Source organism: Micromys minutus (assembly GCF_963924665.1).
Source record: "Micromys minutus genome assembly, chromosome: 1".
NCBI classification, from domain to species: Eukaryota; Metazoa; Chordata; class Mammalia; order Rodentia; family Muridae; genus Micromys; species Micromys minutus.
Genome location: NC_137969.1, coordinates 19,579,664 through 19,602,248, shown reverse-complemented (window position 1 = coordinate 19,602,248; position 22,585 = coordinate 19,579,664). Strand labels below are relative to the sequence as shown.

Sequence of the window (22,585 nt, the reverse complement as noted above, 5' to 3'; positions counted from 1 at the left end):
TTAGTGTCAAATACAAGCTAGTGCTTAAGTAATTGAGAATGTATCCATTAGTAGACTAATCAACTGTTAAATAGTTATGCACATTATGTGGTAATAAAAAATAAGCAAAGTCTCAAAAAAAATTTTTTTTTTGTTAGAATATTTTCCTTCCAAAAATCTCTATACACGTGGAAACCAAAGAGATAAACCAGAGGACCTACTCTGGGTGATTTTAGTTTTCTCTTTTTTCTTCTTACTGACAATTTTGTTATTGATGTATATAAGAAACAGGGTGAAGAGGGTAAGGGAAGAGAACTTACTCTCCACACAAACAAAACCATATGCATCAACTCATTACAACAGGGAATTCAGGCCTGTTTTGCTGCAAAGGAATACTGAACAACACACACCTAACAAAGGGCTCTGACCATGGCTTAGCTAAGAGACATACCTCACTTGTTTTGAGGGCTTCTTTGGATTCTTCCTCAGCTTGAGGTTTCTTTTTGGAATTTTCATCAACATTCCTGAGAGGGGAGTGAATGAAATATGAACTTCCAATCAGAATCTAAGAATCTCACTTCATTTGTGGAGGCTGGTTACACTTTGATGTAACCTGCTATAAGGACAGTCCCAATGTGCTGCCTTTCCAACACTGTGCCCACTATGCAGATGTCTGATGCCTCACCATGTCTTGAAAAAGGCCTTTTTGACTCAGAGCTACATGAGTCAGGTTCAATAAACCCGAGAACTGACTCCTCTCTCCGAGTTCTGTAGATTCACTTATCTTCAAGTTTGTGACTAATTTACATAATTGTAATGATGGGCTGGAGAGAGGGCTCAACCACTAAAAGCATCTGCTGTTCTTCCAGAAGACTTGAGTTCAGGTCCCAGCACCCACATGACAGCTCACAACCGTTTCTAATTCCAGTTCAAGAGTATCCAACACTATCTGCTGGCCTCCACAGGCTCCTGCAGATATGTGGTACATATAAATGCATGTAGACAAATACACATAAAATAAAGAATAAGTTTAAGAAAAGAATTGTAATTTAGTGAAACAGCAAAATTGTAGACTATGTTTCACATTACATCATAACTACTTTCAAGAGTCTCTCTGCCTTTTAAATTTGTCAATAACTAATTGAACAATAAAAATACGGTGCTTTAAAAAAAAAAAACCCAACTTTATGTGAAGAGGAAATCATGGGGTGATATTAAAAATAGGTGCTGGAAAGACTGATGACCAGATGCAATGTCTGTTAGTAAGTGGTTACCATGGACCCAGACAAGATACTTCTACAGTTACTTCCAGAAGCCCATAAACTCAACTATTAACAGGGAAAAATTGTTTATGTGTGTATACTTTCTGGGATACAATCTAAAGCTTCCATCAGACTTTCACAAAATTATTAAAAATGTAGTTTAAAATGCTATAGCTATTAGCACAATGAAAAGGATAAGAACAACAAACTCCAAGGTAAGGCCTACATAAACACTACATGTCACATCTACAGTCAACCTGAGACCTTTTCCTTCTATGACTACTTTCTTTTCGTTTTTTTTCCCAGATTGATCTTTTTTTTTTTTTATCTTCTGTTGTACTACAAATCATTCTCATGGGTGTTTCAGTTCCTGCTTTTCTATTAAGAATGTGGCATATCATTTGAAACATAAACAAACAGAATGATTAATAAAAATAAAAATTAAAGTAAAATTAAAAAAGAACGTCAAGGTCAGTGAGATGGCCCATTAAGTAAAGCTGCTTCTTGCCAAGATGGGTGACCTGAGTTCTAGCCCTGAACATGTGGAATATAATGTCTCCCCTAAAAGCCCTATGTTGACAAATAAAGACTCAATGCTATGTGTGAGATGCTTCTCCTAAAGGTGTTGGTTGGAAAGGGGCCTCAGAGATTTCCAAAACAATACTAGCTATTACCACTGATCTTGGTTGCAACCATAACTTGATAGTAAGATCCTGTTGCTGAAGACACCACAGACTTTGTCACAGGACATGGAGAAATCAAGCTGGTACTATTCTGAAAGCTTCTTCCTGGCTAGGTAAATTTCAAAGTGCCAGAAGGTATTAAGCAGGCTCCTGGGGATGAAGGGAGTCATCAACAGTCCTACAGAGCTGTGGACCCTGTGAGCTCCAATAACCACCAGCATAGTAAGACATGCTCGTAGGTGTAATAGTGGCATGAATGTTATTGGTGCAACTAATCATGTTCTGGTTGGATTTAAGGCCTGACCCACAAGAAACACATGTCTGGCACTGTAAATTTGACTAATTTACAAATTAGTCATACTAGTATTAAATACTAACAACATTTAAAATGCATGATTAGAGAGCTCATGGGACCAAGCAGTGAACATACTACCTTTATTTTGCTGAACAGATCTAAAATCAAACTGCTCTATACATTTCTCTCTTTAAAAAAGGCAGGGGTGATGGCACACACCTTTAATTCCAGCGCTGGAGAAGCTGAAGGAGAAGGATCAGAGTTCCAGGGCTATTTCTACACCTATAGATTAGTAGTTTTAGACCTCAACAGAGATGCCTCTTGGTGCCAAAGATGATGGGCAACACAGAAACTCACAACCCATCAACGTGCAGAGATAAAATGGAAAGGATCTTTTTTTCCCCTTTTAAATGGGGAGATAGGGCCTGTGTTTATAGCTCTGTCTGTCCTTACTCTGTGTAGATCAGGATGGCCTCAAATTCACAGGGATCCCACGGTCTCTGCCTCTCCAACATTGAGATTATATGTATACCTCACCATGCCCAGCTACTTTTTAAGATGTTCTATGGCCACTGTCAAAGCTGTTCTTCTGAAAACACACCACTAATGTGACAATCAGAACATAGCAGGTAAAAATGCACCTTGAATCTTTTCTTCTTCTTTTGCTTAAAGCTACTTTCTTCTCTAGAACTTTCCGTTCTTTAAGGACTTCTTTAATTCTTGGGGCTTTGGGCTCCAATGTCTTGGTTGATGAGTCTTCCAGGTCCACACTACTTTTGCCTAGAAAGTAAATAAAGAAGCTTTATTTCAGAAGACAGTTCTGTAACAGTGCTATATTTACTTTTCAGTACAGCTTTATAATCAGTATAAAACACAAACTATCTTCAAGTAAATCTCAGTTTCTGCTAGGAAAAACACGTCATTTTGTTGTATTTACTGCGCCAGATAAATGTCAGTAAAAGGGCTGTAGTAGATAGTCTGGGGCAGAGACTGTGCGGAGCAAGTCTGTGGTCTTGATTTCAATCCCCAGCATCAGAGATAATAACAAAGTAAAGGGAAAAAGCAAAGAAATGCTCAGCTACTTCTATCTGAAATCCATTCCGCTATTACTGTAGAATAAATACTTCCACACTTAGGAACATATCACTTTTTTATGTGCATGTGCCACAAGCAATATGACACTAACTAGAAAACGATGGTGTGTATCAGACCCTCCCAAATAACAGTAATATCTGCCATACCTTGGCTCTTCACTTTGGAAGACTTTGTCTTTTCTGCTTTCTGTTTTCGTTTTTCTTCAAGTTTCTCTCTATTGATTCGTCTTCTTAAAAGTCTTTCTTCTTTTTCTTTAGCCTAAAATCATAAAATTGCCTGAATATTATCAAGTTAAAGCAAAGACACTCTAGAAAGAACGTATGTGAGAAAATAGCTGAGAGTACATCTCCGACCTGGCTCGGCAAATGAGTGAGGCCTTGGGCTGTAAACCCCTAGTACTCAAAGTTGCCTCTACCAACAAAGTTTTAGTTTGTTCTTCTGATGTTTTTACACATCAGTGCAATATGCAAAAGCGCACATATATCAGATTACAAAGATGGCTCAGTGGTTAAGGGCACATGTTGTTCTCACATGACCCAGGCTGTTCCCAGCAACTGTATTATACCAAACAACCATCACTAACTCCACTGCCAGGGAATCTAACACCTTCTAACCTCTGCAGGCATACACATAGACACAGGCAAAATTATACACAATCTTAAAACAAACAAAAGAGGAAGCAGATATTAACTGTGTGTGCCTATGTACTGGTATAAATACTCTGTTTTGGAAGCTACCAGATGACAGAAGGCACAGATAGGAAAACTTTTACTATTTTAGAATGATACTGATCTGAAGAAGAAAAGGCATGAGCTGAGAAAAGGTGATATTACAACTAAAAAAGGGAGAAAAAAGTTATAGAAACGTAAATATCAAGCATAAATGGGTAAATCTTCAGAACTTCAAGTGACAGATAAATTCTACAGCTAATCTGACTTGGTGGCTATACTCATGGGCCTAAACTGTGGCTTTGGAACTTTCTGCTGGCAGAATCTCAACTACAAAGAATTCACAATTGTTTTGTTATTCTAACCGTCTGTTTTTGGTGCAGAACTCAAAGCCAAACTTTCAGAAATCTAATTAAAAAAACCCAAGCAGGTGCAGAGCTCCTATCCAATATCCTCTCTAAGAAATAAGCCTGGAAGGACAGCTAACTAGCAATCACATTTCATAGTGTTTTCTTCAATAGCTATTCCTATAAATTCCCTAATCGTGACATAAGAAACATTTTATATTTTTATGTCCCTTAAACTGTAAGCCACTTAAAAACTAATGAAAATTTTGTTTAAAAAGCATTCAGTAATTGAATGGTACTTGAAAGCATTTACAAACCTAGAAAACTGGTAGACTGCATTACCCTCAGTATTATACTAGTTACACACTGTATCTCTGTATGAAATGACTCACATGGATACAAGCACTTACACAATATGAAGCACACTGTTACATTTTTTCCCTTCCCTTAGTAATACTGATACCCCTGTGTCTATGTAGTCCCATGGCCAGCTCCCTGGGGGAAGGACCATGTCTGCTGTGTGCATGCTACCACCTTGCACAGACTACCATTCGAATGTTGTCAATCTGTTGTAGCAGGCTAAATCAGTTCTCAACCTGTGGGTCATAACCTCTTTGAGGGTTGACCAATAATCTCACAGAGGTTGCTTATTAGAAATCCTGCATATCAGATATTATAATTCATAATAGTATCAAAATTATTATTAGTTATAATTATAATTAGTTATGAGACAGCAAGAAAAATAATTTTATGGTGTGGGGGGCCACTACAACATTTGGAGTATCTAAAGGGTTGCAGCATTAAGAAGGTTAGAACCACTGCAAGGGACCAACTGGACTTACAATGGACTGCCGCCGTTGTTCCACTGTGAGCTCGTCATCAGAATCACTGTAGTACTTTGAGTAAAGATAAGGTTTGTGAACATATGCATGCCGTACACTTCTGGCTTTCCCATCAGTAGAATCACTAGTTTGAGCTTTTGTTTTATTCTGCTTGCTTTTTTCTTCATCTGGAAAGAAGCCAATATAAAAAGAGCTCTGTCAACAATCAACAACATGTCATATATGCAGCAAAAGATACTAACATACTTCAAGTGTATTTCAAGGTCCAAAGGGGTTGTCTGTATGAGAAAATTCAGAAGCTGACATTTTATAAAACTACAGTTCACCTCACACATCGAGGCAGACCAAGTTAGACACTTGTGCTATACAAAAATAACAGAAGTATAGAGGAGTGTGGCGCAGAGAGAGCAGAAGCAGGACAGGCTCCGGACTGAAGAGGCAGAGTGCTGTGCTTTTGTAGGCCCAACATGGATGCCAAGTACGCACTGACCGTACCACTGCTAGGCCTTTACCTGATAGCGATCTGTTAGGAAGCATCCAATCAGAGGTTGGAACATGGTTTCTGTCTACGCTAAGTCTCCTTTTATCATTTACCATTTGATTTAATTCAGGAGTTCAATTAGTTGAAGCTGCTGGAAACATCCTGGCTTACTGTTCCTCCCATCAGTTATTTTAAACAATGTATTTTGACAAACAGTTAATTCTTTGACTTGATATGAATGCTTTTATCACTGTTAAGTTGAAGAAATTCACTTGAAATCTTATTATTATTATTATTATTATTTTAGTTTTTGAGAGAGTCCCACTATTTTGTGGCTGTCCTGGAACTCACTATGTGGACCAGACTGGTCTCCAATTTACAGATATCCACTTGACTCTACCTCCCACATGTTAGAATTAAAGGTGTACAACACTACATCCAGCTCACACCTGCGATCTTAATGTCTACTTATGTATTCAGGGAAAGAACAGGAGTCAATCACACACACCTTACACTATCACCTCTACATTAGGAAGGCAATCTTTCCATTTCACTCAGCAGAAAGGTAGAAAAAAGGAATCCTTTCATTTCTTATTATTTATTGCTCTCAGTGAACTTCTTATATTTAGAGCAGGTATACATAAAAATCTAGCCCCAACTAAGAAAGCACCCCAGCATACACCAGAGCATCAGAAGAGTAGAAAAAGCACAGGAATCGCAGCATGGGGACTAGCCTTCCCACATGTGCTGGACAGGAAGAACCACCACCATAGCTAGCGCACACTGCTGCTCCTGTTCTGAACTTTGCATCTCTTGGACAGACACACAAAATTTGAAGACATGAAAGGCTAAGAAAAGTTAGTTATCTGTGGAGTTAAAAGGCTCTATTTCCTCCTCTGAGTGTCTTCCTAGACATCCTATGCAAAGGTAGCACAAGTGTACAGGATGCTGCCTACTGGTGTGAGAATGTCAGGGCAAACAGCAGCATCATGTCCTGGCTACATGCAGACTCAGCTTTGAATTCTGCCCTGGTGCTCAGTGGCTATGTGACTTTGGATTGGACATACTTCAAGACCTTGTTACTTCTGTTGTGTCTCCTTTCAAAGGCTGCAGGAGTTAAGACACAGAAAGACATTGTTTAGCACAGTCTCTGGAACCTAGTAAGCACTTAGGAATGGTTGGCTGACAAGCAACTCTATAAGGATTTCAACTTTGCTCAGAGAGGTCTGACATTTGCCCTAGGCTTCTGAGAAGTCATCTCTAGACGCTCATGATGTGTTTCTGCTTTCCTGGTTCTCTTAAGGTCAAATCAAAGTCTACTGTTGTTGAGATGGACAGATGGACCCTGTAGCAAGACCTCTTAGGGATAGAGGCATAAGGGCAGGCAGCTCATTGTGACTATATCCTCAAGCCCACATAAGAATTTCAGACCAAAGTGAACTTCTCTGGTTTATCATCGTCTATCCGATTATAAAAATGGATGTCAAGTTATCCATAATTCCAGAGAGGACACACAGAGGGCTCCTGTTTGTAATGTGTCTAAACTTGACCCTGTGCATACCATCCCTGTTCTAATGTGACTTGCTCCTTAGCTGGATCAACTATATCATGCAGACCAGGATCTGTTGTTATCTGAGGAGGGTACTACACTAGCAGTATCACCTAGAACTCCCTGTATAGACCCAGTTGGCAGTTATTCTCTTGTCTTAGTCTTCCAAGCGCTGGGATTCTAAGCACAAGCGAACATACATGAGTATGATATACCTGCTTTTGGTGAACTGTTAGGCCTCTTAGAAAGTCAGTTTTTCCAAGAGTGTCATTTAGAGCCCTCACATTTCTAACTGGTGGCAGAAGTGAGGGCAGCCTTCTGGCTTGTATTCCATCAAGTATCATTCACACGTAAACAAAAGCAGCTCTATATACACTGTCTCCTCCCAATTTTGCAACAGCATCAAATGATGGAATTGGTCATGCAACAGTAGGCTTATCGAGGGCTGGTAACATGTACAAGGATAACTAAGATAGACAATCCTGAAGCTCAGTCACAAGCCAGCAGGCCCTAGCTATGCCACACAGTCAGGAAGTAGCCATTAGAACAGAACACAAATAACGCTTAACAAAAATGTCACAGAGACATGGAGAAAAATACATTACCCTCACCCTCTGATGTAATCTCTCCTTCTTCCATGCTCTCAGACAAGACAACTTCCTCCTCTGTGTCTTCTTCAAAAGATGAAAGGTCACTGGTGTGGACAGAGCTAACTGTGATATCAGTGAGACCATCCACATCAGAATCTACCAAAGAACAATCTTTAAGAAAAAAAATAAAGCAAAATAAACAACTGATCGCAAGAGTGTATTCAAAGCCTAAGCCCTCAGTATTACAAATTTCCTGCTCTAAACAGGAAATTTAGCTATCAGAAAGAAAAGCAGCTATCCCAATAAAATACGTAGGTAAAATAGTTATTCACAACAATAACTACTAATCTGTAATGTAAGGCTATATACAAATGTAGATTTTAAGTAACTGATTATTGTTACTACTACCTAGTATTTTAAAGATTAGCATATACCATTTAAGTTGCTTGGAACAGCGTGAAAAGAGTGATAATACAAATTACAAAGTTTATAGCTTTTCTGTTAATTTTCTTTGTGAACAGACAGCATCAGTATAGTGAAGAAATTATAGATATTTATTTCCTGCCTTCCAGCGAGCCCAAGTGGGGAGAATGATTTAGCTCAGGCTAGCCTGGACCATGCAACAGACATGCTCAGTGCATGGCTTGTTACGTTCATTGTTTTGCAAGTTGTGACATGAAATCACCAAAACAAATCATTACAATCAAAAGCCAAAAGTGACACTGTCCCTCTTCCTGTAAGGAACAATCTGCTCTTGAAACCATGCAGCCTGTGCATGTACCTTCTTTTGTTCCCTCAGCAGCCCTGGCTCTGCTGTTGATCTTCTCGGAAGGAAGCTTTGTGCTTTCCACTTCTTTGTCCTTTGCTTGTCTCTCATCTTTCGCTTTCGGTGTATCTTCACTCCTTTTAGAGTGATCAATCTTTTTTTCAGTCTTTTCCTTCTTTTCTTTCTTTCTTTCTCCCTTCTCATTACCATCTGGTTTCTTTTCTTTGTCTGTTGATTTAATTTTTGTGTCACTGCTTTCCTGCTGAGCATCCTTACTTAGTAACAGCAAGCTATTACTCTCTTTCGTATGATTTTTAGTTTCTTCCACTGGACAAGGGAGATCACTGGGTTCTTCTGACTTGGGAGCAGTTTCTAGCCCCTGTCCTCCAGAATCAGGGGCAGTCTTTTCTCTGTCAGCCCCATCCTCTGAGCCTCTGTCCTTGTCTGTGCTAACATCAGTGCTTGGCTGAGATGAGAGTCTCCTGGATACTCTCTCACTCGCCTTGGCATTTGACATTTCTGTTGAAGCTCGGGCAGCATTAGCTTCTTGGTTAAGAGAAGTTATGGTTTCCAAGATTGACATGGCATCACTGGCTACATTAGCACTGGGCCCAAGAGCAGGAGCACCTTCAAGGAGAAGATAAGACTTGGATAAATGTATGAAAAAGTACAACCCTCTACTTCATTGACACTACACACAACTGTTATAAGCTGAGCAGAAATGCATGTTCCTGTAGGCTTTTTAGGTACAATGCTGGTACACATACTCAAAAATTAATATCTCCTAAGTACACAGACTCTTGTAGGAAAGATGCCAACACATCTGAGAACATTGCAATTATAAGAAGAATGTCTTTACTATTTCAGTTACAGTCCCTCTTATAGCGAGTGTGCACACACACACTCATCATTACTGCAATGCTTTCTGAAATTAGTTTCAAAACAGAAATGTCATGCTAGCTGGAGAACTGGGGCAACATTGAAAGTACATATAATTTCACTAAAGTAGCCAAATGAAGCAATATACTAAATCCCAAACATCTCTATCCAGGCAGTCAGAACAAGAAGAACCTGGGAACTGACAAGAGCAAAAGCAAAGCACCTTGGGTAATGACAGAAGACTCTGGCTTCTCATCATCAGGAGCTGTGCTGCCAGCTGCTTCCTCTTTGTGATTCAATGTGGCCAGAAATTCATGCACAGCTTTTTCTACCTGAGGCCTGAATGTGTGGTTGATCTTTGGATCCACAACCTGAGAAATAATTCGGTCAATACCAGACTCCAGCATTCCTGATCTGAAACACAAGCAATTCATAGAAAGGTAAAGAAACAATTTTGTATTATTTGCACAAATTATTTTAAAGAAAACACTATCTATTATATATGTGTTCAGCCTTCATTACTCTATTTGGGCAAGTTAATACAGTAGTGGTTTTGGCATGCTATACTACAAAGACATTTGTGAACTGTCCACCAATGCATCCCTGATAGAGGAACTAAAACACAGGCGTCTGGAGTAGCCCCAGTACTGAAGAGCATGAGGAGGCGGTGCCTCTCTCAACCTCCATCCCTGGAACAGTCGAGGACCTCACACCTGATGAGTTCCTTCCCGCCTTAGTAAATCTCCTGATTCTAAAATGTTTTCTTCTTACAAATAGAAAATATAAACTTTTTTTTTCAAGTCTTACAGTTTCTGGTTAAGGTAAAGAACATACACAAAGTATAATTTCATCAAATTGATAAACAAGAAACAAGGAAAAAAATAAAACTCAAGAAGTCTGGCTTTCTTTTTATTACCTTCCTGCTATAAAATAGGAAGGTTTAGTCTTTTACAGAGGTAGATTATGAATGTCTTCAAACTAAAATGCACCATGCTGGCCACCATGCAACTACAAACCAGACCTGGGCCCTGTGCTGGTTAAAGATACAAACACGACATACAAGAGCCTAGACATGAACACACACAATGCACTGTGGGGAAAGAGAAGAGTACGGAATTATTGGCTATATCCACAATAAGGTCTTCTCCACAAAGAGAAGACATTGAGCTGAGTCCTGATGTGTGTAGGAGAAAAGGAAGAAAGAAACTGTAAGTCTAAGAACACCAGAGAGCAGACAGAGGAGCGACAAGAACGTGCAAGTAGTACTTGTGTAAAATAACATCTGAGCAAAACAGATTTAAGAGCACGTTTCTTCCTAGAATGCACAAGGAGGAATCGAAGTGCCCAGGACAGTATTGGGAGACTAGACACTAGACACCTTCTGCTTTTTGGCCCCCATCTTTCTGGATAGAATGGGTGAGGAAATATTGATCTTTACTCTGTCAAGTGCTGTTTCTGAGTGTACCTGTCTGAAGTGAAGTGAGGGTGGACTGAATTTTCAATTCCCAAGGCACTTTGAAGCCATGTGATACCATAATTCTATTTATGTGGGACAGAAAGAAAAATGAGCTGACATGCAACCAACTAGGTTACCTGCTTTTTCAAGTTACAAAACTAAAGAACAGAATGCAGATCCTGAAAACACTGCTGTATCTTAAAGGCTTTTTTGTCCCCTTTAAAGATGAATTGCAAATGTAGCACAAAGAATCATTAAAAAGTTTTGCTATAAGGCATAAGTACAAAGGCATAAAATTAAAGACTATAACCCACTCACCCCAAAATACTGCTTCAGTTGCCTTCTATTTGCCTATATTTTGGCTTCTTCTTCTATAAACAAAAATACTATTAAATTTAGCCTTCCTTCCCATGGAGGAAGATCTTATTTAAAAACAGGGTCCACAGCTACTGGTTACTGCTTTGTAGACTCACGGCCTTAGGGTGTTCCCTAGCTGCCACCTCAGAGAGAAAAGTCTCCATAGGGAAAATCAAATGCTGACAACAGAAGCATTTCTGGTTAGTTACCTACAGGTCTGGTTAGTGCATGTCTGTAATACCAACCACTTAGGAGGCTGAGGCAGGTTAATCACATGTTTCTGACCAGCTTGAGCAATAGGAAAATTTTAGGGTAAGAGTTCAAGGCCATCCTGGGTAAATCTGGACACTTTTTCTCAAAATAAAAACAAATAAAAAAGGGCCAAAGCTAGGAAAGGTGGTAGATGCCTATAATTCGCCTTTTTTTTTTTTTTTTTTTTTTTTTTAGTTTTGCATGTATGATGACCTGGATTCCACTCCTAGTACTGGGGGAAAAATATATGTATATAAGTAAAACTAAACCACTTCTTTCTCTTTTAAAATTCTGTCCAAATCATTACTGAAAGCTATCCAGCATTTTCAGATTTTGCAGCATGAACACATAAACAGAATAAAATTTCCTTCCTCCTGAATCAAACCATAAATAAGCTACTGAGTTCATCCACTTTAAGTTGCTGATAGTAGGCCATTTGTTCTATAAAATGGCGACTGCAAAGGCTTCAGTCGGCTGAGTACTTTAGGTGCATGTGCACACCTGCTTGAGATCACAGTTATTTATAGGGGTATTCCATCCATACAGCTTGCATACAACTAAAAATCCTTCACTAAGCCGGGCACAGTAGTGCACACCTACTCGGAAGGCAAAGGCAGGCTACGATTTCTAACATAAAGCTCTGCAAATGGAACAAACAAGATTTCTCAGCGGTCACAGTTCTTGCAGCACAAGCGCAGTGACCTGCGTTGGATCCCTGGATTCCACGGTAGGAGATTTTCTTTGACCTCCATGCCCACAGAGTAACAAGGGGACAATGTACAGAAGTCTCAGGAGCAGTGGCTGTGAATTACCAAAATGCAGCTGTTCTCCCTCCCAGTCTTCAGCCTCACACCGTTCCTTCACTCACTGCTGCCGGGCTTTGGCTTCCTTACCTTTTACCAGGCATGAAACTATGCTCAAGGCATCTTTTATTGTACTAGGGTTGTAAATGATTGATTTTTTCACATTTCCCTCACCTAAAATAAAATGATAGTTTCCTTATCTTAAGAGATTTACATACTAAAGTATAAATAAAACTCCAAAAACCTGTTCTTTTTGAGACTCAACACTGGATAATAAAATAGTGCAAGATTCGTTGGACCCTGTGGACTGGACCAGCACTGTAAAAAGAAAGATACCCTTCTCCTAAGAAAGATGCCTTCTAAATGGGATGGCAATGAAGCAATGTAAAATGCTGGCCTTTTACAAATGCCAGCAGCCAGGAGGTGTTGGAAGAGAGCCCTGGATTATCTGCAGCACTGCACAGAAATATGAGTTGGGCACCATAGCTGCACCCCAGCTCCCGTTAGAGAGCTACTCTGTTCTACTGAAGGACTTTGTGAAAACAAGGAGCCTTCTAGGCCTGTCACTCAATGGACTCCTTCTAGTATCTTCTTTTCAGGAAACAGCTTTGCCTCTTTACCAGGAGGTATTACTGTTTGTTACCCAGCCTCACAATGGCATCTTTCTCTCTCACCCAGACTCTTTCACAGGCTCTCAAGCAGCTTTTAAAACACAGACATGAGACCTAGTGCTATTTCCTTGTCTTATGTACAGGGAGACAGTCTAAGCTCCTTGGTTCTGGGTTTCTAGCATTACTTAGGGCTAAATGAAATTTTAGTGCATTTTTATTTCTGGGACTTCCTGTAGCTTGGAACTATCACACTACAGAGGCTTGAGTTAGATTGCTCACCTGTTTAAAACTACACTTTATAAATGTTCTTGAGTATAAATATTTGTCAAAGCAGGAAGAATAGGCACTCTTTAAACAACTAGGATAGAAAGACTTCTTGTCTTAGCAAATATTTACATTCAAAAACAAGCAGAAGACTGTAAATCAAGTTTGTCCTTTTTAAAAAGTAAATATTCCAGACTTTCTAGATATTTCAGCCTTTATTCTTTGTGTCTTTTGCTGATTGAAAAATGACTGAACAGAAAATACTCTCATTTAGCTACATGCTATATATATTAGAAAACACCTACAACCAAGGGATTTCTTGACACTTCAGACCTGTGTCATGTTCTACTTGTTAAAAAAAAACCAGTCATTAATGTAACTGTCTAGGACATCATGCGCTTATATCTATTAATGTTTTACACAGAGATTTTTCTTGGATGGTTTTTCCTTAAGTCATGCTATTTCTTTTCTCAAGTACTTAAATTCAACTGTGAGTCTACAGGAAAAGAAGAGTTAAACTTTATAAAAGAAGTATGAAATGAGGAGGTCCTACTTCAAAACTATACTGGACTAAGTCACATTAAACTTCCAAAACTGCTGACAAAAGGAAAAAGTATTTCTGTTTGCTTTCAGACAAGGTAAACAACAGCATTTTAACCCCAGCCTGTGCCCCTAACTCAGACTTACTTCAGAACTTGCTGCCGGATATTGTTTCTCAGTTGGTTCTTGTTGAGGTGCGGACTCCATGTATGAGTTGCCAAGTGGTTTGCAACGAAGTTGTCAACTCTCTGCCTCAGATTCTGATAGGCAGGCTAGAAAGCAAAACAAAACAAAACCCCATAAATGCTAGAAACTTTTAATTCATACAATACTGAAAATCAGTTCAATAATTTTACATATTTAATAGTCCTAAGGTTTCTTAGAGTTGATCAAAAGTTCCACAGTTCTAACTTACAAATACCTCCTGTTTTAAGACAAGTTTGTAAATAGAGTTAAGATAAAAAAAGACAACCCTTTTTGTAGACAAAAAACTAGAAACAAAACACAAACATTAATGTTAGAGGCCTGGAAACAAAGAGAGGGAGGAAAGAAATCCTGAAAAAGGATGTGGCATACGACCTACAGGAAAAATGAGTTTCAAAGTTGCATGATGCAACTAGGAATGAGAATGACCTTTGTGGACACAGCCAACAGCAAAAGGAAAGAATCATTGGCCTAGAAAAGCATAATGTCAGAAGTACTAGGGAAACAATATATTGGTAGTCTAATGTAGTTGGAGAAGAAGAGTCCAAGGGCATCAGAAATAAAAGCTGGAAGCAGACTGGGACTTGGTGCTTGCACGAGGAGGTTTGAGAATGGCAATTCATTACACATATGAACACAGTGGTTCAACAGCTGTGTGTAAGTGACACAAAGCTCATCTGCAAAAGTATGCAATAACTAAAGTAATGAAGGCCTGGGGTGGTAAGATATGAATGAGGTAGAAGTTACAGACTTGAGAAACTACTCAGGGGCAGAGCACTGAATGATACACTAGATATGGGGTAAAAGTAGTTCTCAAGCAAGAAGGACTTTAACCTCTCTCCCATCCAGGGGGAATCTGGCAATGTCTAAAGCACTTCAGATTCTTACTGAGGAGAGAGGGCAGGAATGCTACTGAATACTCCACACAGCTCAAGGCAGACCCTACAAGTAACCAGCCTAAAAGGTCTGCACTGTCTAAGGCTTAGAAACTCTAACTGCCCAGTTCTCATCCTCCCATGCCCCCACCCACAAGGTGGGAAAATGAAAGAGGTCTGGTCTTCTCTGTTTAAGAAATGGTGGTGAGGGTGGGACGGCACACATTTAATCCCAGCATGTGGGAGGAAGGTGGATCTGAGTTCTTTTGCTTCTTTCTAACATTCATAACATATATTTCTTCTTTTAACAAGCATTTATTAGACTTAAGTTCATTTAGCTTTTGAGTCTCCTCAAAGTAAATTCAAATTCCAGTTCCCCCAAAGAACAATTCTTTCACTAGCAGGGCATGGTGGTCTATGTCTGTAATCAGCATTTGCCAGGCTGGGGCAGAAGAACAGCAATTTCAAAGTCTACTCAGGCTACATTTTGCGTTCAAGGCCAGCTTGTGCTATATGGCAAGATACTGACTTAAATTTAAAGTCAACAAGTCCTAGCAGGCACATCAGAGGACATTTAGAACCCATTTCCTACTATCTTTTTCAGCAGTGCTCCACGGCTTCTTATATCCTGACATTCCTGCCTGCCATGCCTAACTCACATCCCTCTTCCAAGAGATTAGTTAAATCTTCTAAAATTAGGGTTGCAAAACATCTGTAATCCAAAGTAGATCAAGAACTATCACTCTCTTGCTCCTCTCTTGTTCTTGCCTTCCTACCCCAACTCCCTCCCATTTCCTTCCTCTGCTCTCTCCAGGTGCTCATGCAGGCCTCTACTATTCTCCTCCTCCTCCTACCCTGCTCTCTGCTTTTCTCTGTCATCTGGGACAACTATCCTCTGAACTTCCCTCCTCATACCCCGAATAAACTATTCTATACCAAAAAAAAAAAAAAAAAAAAAAAAAAAAAAAAAAAAGAATTATCAACTCATCATACCGTTAACTTTTCCTGAAAACTCACAAACTTTTCTGACTACTAAAAAAAACCTTAAACGATTCAATTAGGCTGAGATCCACAATACACTAGATTGTCTGTCTGTCTGTCTGTCTGTCTGTCTGTCTGTCTCTCTCTCTCTCTCTCTCTCTGTGTGTGTGTGTGTGTGTGTGTGTGTGTGTGTGTGTGTGTATGCTACTTTCTTCTCCCAGCAGTTCTGCCTCAGGTCTTTGGCACTCCCTCTGCTCTCCAGTAGGAAGGCATCCCTTTTGGTTTGTTTGTTTGTTTGTTTTCAATTCCTTCAAGGATAGCTCAAATATTATCATAACTAAGACCTTACCCAGAACAAAACAGTAAGCCTTCCCAGGCTTTTCTTGCTTTATTCTTTTGTGCAGAGCTGATTATACACTACTTACTTGCCCCCGTGCTAGGATAAACTGTAAAGCAGCAGGATTCTGGTTTTCTGTTGTACTTCCAGCTTCTAAAATATGTCTGTACACAAGGTATGATCAGTGAATACTTATTTGATCCATGAACTAATTGACCAGAAGCCATTCATAATTGAGGAACTATCCAAAACTACCTTTACCAATCATCAAAAGATAAGTCGAATTTTCTTGGTCCATCAAGTTCTTGTCTGGACAGAATGCTGGGCCTCTTGATCATCCCTCTTCATTCTCCAGTTGGTAATCAGTAAAAAAGGGGTAGAATGGCTTTCAAGCCACACAGCTTGAGTCAGACACTGGATGACTAGTTGTCTAGAAGGAGCAGCTTTTGTGGTGTAGTTAGATTTTGGAGCTGTCCAAGGCTACAAATCCTTCAAAAATGATAGTCAATTTGTCTGCCATAGAAATAATCTTGCTTAAGGACCACTGATGACTGCAGGTCTCCTAGGAGAGTTATATTTTATAGCTCTAGGAATGGGAGTAGACACTGGCACATCTTGCCTCCTTGTGGATACAGTGGATGAACTGAGACTGTTACACATGTATGTGACAGATAAAATCCACTGACTGTTCAGCCTATATACCACAGGAAAGACTTTAGAAAGAAGTCTTTCATGTTCAATTGCGAAGAATATCAGATTTCTATCATTGGCAGATGAGACTCAAGAGTTGCAATAAAGTGACAGTCCTTTATGTGAATAGAGAATATTGCCTCTCTTTCGGCCTACTCATTGTATTGTTATAATAATCATTCAGTCTCTCTTTTCCTCCCTATCATTGTTTCTATCCCCCCAATCTTCCTCTTTCTTAGGTAAGTTTTGTTGGTTTTACTCTAAAATATTTATAATTAAGTCATATTTCTATTTTTCTAATACGTAAAATGCAAAAGAATACTACTTAGAAATGTGTAACAATTTATCTTATCTAGAGAAGAACATTCTGTGGTCCCTTAACTCTCTCTACAAAGCACAAGTTTGAACCACATGAAAAGGCCTATAGTCAACCAGTGTCAGCTGCTGAAAACAGCACTTTGGTGTGCATATTTGAAGAGAAAGGCCTAGGTTTCCTTACACTAAATACCAACTTTTCTTTCCCTCAAGAAGCATTTTTAATAATCTACTTTTGGAAGTTTGGGCACAGACAACAGTAATATTTAATGGAGACGGGATAAATAAAAGGTTGGATTGTAAAGACTGCACCTCCATCAAAATATTAAAAGAGTATATTTAAATAAAAAACATTAAATTTATTATACACAATATACAGTGACAACACAGATGTACAGATTTCTAAGAACCTCAAAGTGTAATATCCACTTGTTGCTTGCAAATAGCTAGTGTTATTATATGGGGGAAATGTTTACCTGACCATGCCTAATATTTTCCTATTAAAATATTGTTCAAAAGGCAACAGCAATGACTTTATAATATAGCTGTGAGAATCTCTAAGCAAGGTAAGATTGTTCTTCCTATAAACACCCAATTGATTGAAGTCCCTGTGAATAAAACCTACAGCACTTGGAAAGGTGAAGGGGATGGGCCCAGGACCTGAGTCCTTGTAGAAGATATTCTCAAGTTCTTTGGAGGAATTATTATGGAGGAGATGGTAGAACTGTGTACAGGTGACCTCAAAGCTCAGGATTATGAAGATGCTGCAACCCCTCCCCCCCTTTAAAGAAACTAGGGCTCTTCAGACCTGCCAGTCTGAAGAGAACCTTCCATCATCACAACTCCAATCCAATGGACCAACCCACACTGCAGCAAAAATAAACCGGGAACAAAACCAAATGAAAGCAACAAAAACCCCACAAGAGGAACCAACACTTCTCCGTTCGCCCGCTTCCGGACATACTCTCCTAGCTTACTCACCAACTGCTTGGTCCTGCATCCTTGGCTGTCTGCCAAGATGACAGCTTACCTGCAAGCACCCTTATGTGTCAGCGCCTGGTGCCTCCCAGACAACTCTTTTTGGCTAGGTAAGCTTTCTGCTGACCCTCGCCTCCCCGGCCTCAATCCCCTAACGCACGCTCCTCCCCATCCTTCTTTCACTTCACCAAGTTGCTGTCATTTCTTCTCCATGCGTTTCCAACCGAACGGCTGGCTCCATACGCTGTATCTCCATCTCTCTGCCTCTTCTCATCTTAGCAAACTTGACTTGACCTAACTACTAAACCAGGCAACCGTTGCAAAACTTCAAACGACAGTTCCGTCTCCCAACCCACTTTTTTTTCCTCTGCCCAGGTTTGCCTCCCTGCTTTTTGCAAGTTTACCCGCCCCTCAACATCCAGCAAAACACACTGTAACCCATTCCTTTACCATCTTACGATATCTGCAAACGCTAAATTTGTGGCGTTTACAAGCCGAAGAAACTTTTGATGGGCAAAAACCCACTTAGGTGAAAAAAACTAAATAGACCATGGGGACTAAGAATGAACACTAAACCGAGTCCAGTTTGCCTTAGTGCTTCCAAACCAGTCTCCCTCAGAACTACGACTTGGTCTTGCTTACTATAGCGGTATAATTGCTGAGGCCAAGTAATGTCTGGCACATAGTAGGCATTTAAGAAACACTAGCCTGAGAAAGGAACACAGGGGCTAGGGAATGAATGAACATTCCAAACCTTGCAGAGTGCGTGGCACACCGCTGCCAGTCAAACACACACACACACACACACACACACACACACACACACAAACAAAAGCGGCTGCAAAAGGAGCCCTGTGCAAGACAGTCCCAAGGGTCCGACCCGGGGAAGTCGCCCCTCGGAGCACGCGGGACCCCACTCCCCGCGCCGCCCGCCGCTCCAGCCCCGCACCTTGGTGTCCACGTCCGCCAAGCAGTCCCTGCGAAACTGGTCGAAGAGCCCCTGGCTCTTGAGGTGGTTTACGATCATGGCAACGAGCTGCGGGTCTCCGGAGCCGGCACCCGCGCCTCCCGGCCCGCTCGCTCCCGGGCCAGCCCCAGGGCCCGGCGGCGGTGGAGGAGGCTGTGGCTGCGGTGGCGGCGGAGGAGGCGCCGGCGGCGGGGGCTGCGGCTGCGGGTTGGTGGCCATGGCGGCCCGGGCCGGGGAGCGCGCGAGCCCAGGCGGGCAGGCGCTCTGAGGGAGGCGGCTACACAGGTCCCGCCGCCTGAGGGAAGCCAACGGGATGTTGTTATGGAACCAGCGGATCTAAAACAACCCCGGAAGTGAAAAGGAACTGAGGGAAAGGAGGAAAAGGCGGTGACAGTGGCAACAGAAGTCTGGCTACGGGGGCCGCCGTGGTCCAATTCCAGCCGCCTCGAGGCATGAGCGCCCTCGCGAGGCGTAGGCGCGCGGGAACAAGCTGTGGTGGCGACTGCTGTGGGGAAGCGGGACAATTAAGATCTGGCAAGGAGCCTGCGTCCGCTAGCTCTTCACCTGTGGCCTCAGCTCAGAGTAGGCAGGAATGAGGCGTGGGTCTAGTTTTATTGTTGCGGCTGCCAAGCCCGCCGCGGTGCGAACCCGCAGTGGGGCTGCTGGCGAACTCTCCCAAGGCTAGGATTTAATCTGGTTTCTTTCCAGAATGGTACTTCAGGGTTTTCGCTTTTTCTGTTCCACCCATCCCATCCCATTTTTCCTTTAGACTCTTCTGGTGTGTCTGTCTCTCTTGCTTCATCCTACCAGCCTCCCTTTACCGTCTCTTAAGGCGGGTTTTAGCTGCGAGGGGGTTTGCTGCTCATTATGGTAATGTTGAGTGGAACCTGTCTCAGGCAGGGACCGTACACGGTTAGTCCATGGATGACACCTAAGGCTGAGTCCCTGTATGTTCTGGCGAGTTTTATGTAAACTTGACACAAGCCAGAGCCATGAAGAGGACCTCTTACTTAAGAATGCCTCCCTGAGATCTGACTTGAGACAAGCCTGTGAGACATTTTCTTAATTAATGTTGGATTAATTAATTAATTGATGTAGGAGGGCCCCACAGTTCATGGGAAGGGTCCTACCCCTAAGCTGGTGGTTTTGGATTCTGTAAAAAAGTAGGCTGAGTAAGCCAGAGGGAGCAAACTACTCCTCCATGGCCTTTGCCTTAGCTTTTGCCTCCAGGTCCCGACCCTGTTTGAGTTCCTGTCCTGACTTCCTCTGATAGTAAACTGTGGTAATGGAAGTGTAAACCAAAATACCGGCATCCTGGACCCCACTACCCAGTTGCTTTTGGCCATGGTGTTTCATCATAGCAATGGTAACACTAGGGCATACTAATTCCAATGTGCAGATCAGGAAATCACGTAAATCATAGAGTTGCACAGTGGGGAAATCGCGTGACCTGGGACTGAGTTGTCTTTAAAATCCGCTCTTAAAGGTGGTTCCTTTAATCCAGAGGCAGAGGCAGGCGAGTCTCTCAAGTTCAAGGCCACTCTAGTCTACAGAGTTCCAGGACAGTCAGAGGTACTCAGAGAAATTCTGTCTCAAAAACAAAACAAAAAATTAAAAAGGAGACAAGCAAAAAAGAAAACATAAAAAAATCAGTCAAGTTTAAAGTGGTGTAAAGTATAATTTAATTGCTTGCCTGCCTGCTTCCTTTCTTCTTCCTTTTTTTTTTTTTTTTTTTTTTTTTTTTTTGAGATAAGGTCTAGCCTTGTAGACGTCACTGGCTTCGAATTCACTATTTGGATTCACCTGGCTCTGTCTCCAGAGTGCTGGGATTAAAGGTGTGTACCTACCTAGTATAATTATTTTTGTAAATAGTTTTCAAAATAAGTTTTCACAACAAGACGAGATTATAACTTGTTTTTCCTTAGTGTACTCGCGGTGAAATGCAATATGTTGGGTGCGCATTGTCAAGTGTATATATAATATAAAAAGACTTTGGTGTTTATTTGGTATATAAATATATATCTAATTAATTCAACTTGTCTAAGATTTCTAAGAATAATTCATAAAACTGAAAACCTTCACAAATTTAATTAGGCACAACAACTAAACTTTAAGAATTAATAAAATGTTGTTGCTGCTAAAAGAATTTATTTAAGGGTCTAGACAGGTGACTCCAGGATAAGAGAACTGGCTACTCTTCCAGGGATCCTAAGTTTAATTCCCAGAAACTACATGGTGGTTCACAACCCTCTGTAATGGGATCCCAGGCCCTTTTTTTGGTATGTATGAAAATAGCATACTTATATACATAAAATAAATATACACACATATATATGTTAAATAAACAATTTAAAAAATAATATTTACATATAATATATAAAAGGTCCTAAATCATTACTAAAATGTATGAAGGTATAAACTGATTAGATAATTAGATAATTCCCAACTGATACTCTAAACTGTGATGGTTGGCGTATTGAAATCTTAGAAGTAGCATGCTGGTATATAGGAGCTCAGTTACACTGAGCTCACACACTAGATACAATGTATCTTGAGCAATGCTATAGCCTTGAAAAACATCCTGGACACACAGAAAAGAATCCAGGTCATGGATCTGTATTGTTGGCCTATTTCAAAGACACTTTTCTTTCTGTTGGAGGACAGATCCTCCAACAATTACCTGAAGAAAACGGAAAGGGGGGGCACATTACAATTTTTATTTTTAGAAAGCTGTTTAAAGCAGTTTTTCTTGCCAGTGACCCTGTTTGCTTTGTGTGCTCTGGATTGTTTCTTTAGAAATGATAATATATACCTTTTAATTTAGCTTAAATTTTTTTTTTACTTGATTTACATCGGTTCACTGCCCCTCTCTGAGTCACCCTATCCCACAGTCCTTTCCCCTCTATCCTCCCCTTCTGCTATGAGCAAGTGGGGACTCCCTAGGTATCCCCCCCTACCCTGGCACTTAAAGCCTCTCTGAGGCTGGGCCCTTCTTCAGCTTAAGCTAAACAAGGCAGCCCAGCGAGTAGAACATATCTCGTGCAGGTAACACCTTTTGGGATAGCCCCCATTCCAGTTGTTCAGGACCCACAGGAAGGTCAAGCTGTACTTCTGCTACATGGGAGGGGGGCGGAGGCCTAGGCCCGGCCTTTATGCTCTTTGGCTGGTAGTACGGACTCTAAGATCCCCAAGGGTCCAAGTTAGTTGGTTGTTGGTCTTCCTGTGGATTTCCCATTGGGGCCCGCAGTCCTTTCCCCTATTCTTCCATAAGAGTCCCCAAGCTCTATGTACTGTTTAGCTGTGGGTGTCTCTTATTTGTCTAAGTCAGCTGCTGAGTGGAGCTTCTCAGAGGACAACATACTCCTGTCTGCTAGCATATCAGAGAATCATTAATAGTGTCAGGGATTGGTGCTTGACCATCAGATGGGTCTCAGGTTGGGCTGGTTATTGGTTAACCATTCCCTCATGTTTTGTCCCCACTCACGTGCCTACATTACTTGCAGACAGAGCAGATTTTGG

At 40.9% G+C, this 22,585-nt stretch overlaps 1 protein-coding gene across 9 annotated transcripts in view; it reads right to left on the bottom strand.

The window, feature by feature from the left end:
- BOD1L1 (biorientation of chromosomes in cell division 1 like 1) overlaps positions 1 to 19,382 on the bottom strand; it is a 52,139-nt gene extending 32,757 nt beyond the window's left edge. For 7 of the 9 annotated variants that reach the window (XM_080933860.1, XM_080933862.1, XM_080933864.1 and 4 more), the window contains exons 1-9: positions 19,049 to 19,382; positions 13,867 to 13,991; positions 9,660 to 9,850; positions 8,573 to 9,184; positions 7,807 to 7,962; positions 5,172 to 5,338; positions 3,461 to 3,572; positions 2,861 to 2,999; positions 431 to 503 (exon numbers count right to left, since the gene is read on the bottom strand). In XM_080933860.1, the coding sequence (XP_080789986.1) occupies positions 431 to 503; positions 2,861 to 2,999; positions 3,461 to 3,572; positions 5,172 to 5,338; positions 7,807 to 7,962; positions 8,573 to 9,184; positions 9,660 to 9,850; positions 13,867 to 13,991; positions 19,049 to 19,285 (1,812 nt within the window). In that variant the 5' untranslated portion in view covers positions 19,286 to 19,382. The remainder of the gene's footprint in view (positions 1 to 430; positions 504 to 2,860; positions 3,000 to 3,460; positions 3,573 to 5,171; positions 5,339 to 7,806; positions 7,963 to 8,572; positions 9,185 to 9,659; positions 9,851 to 13,866; positions 13,992 to 19,048) is intronic. The other 2 variants (XM_080933861.1, XM_080933863.1) reach the window with 1 other exon arrangement.
- Positions 19,383 to 22,585: the final 3,203 nt, after the last annotated feature.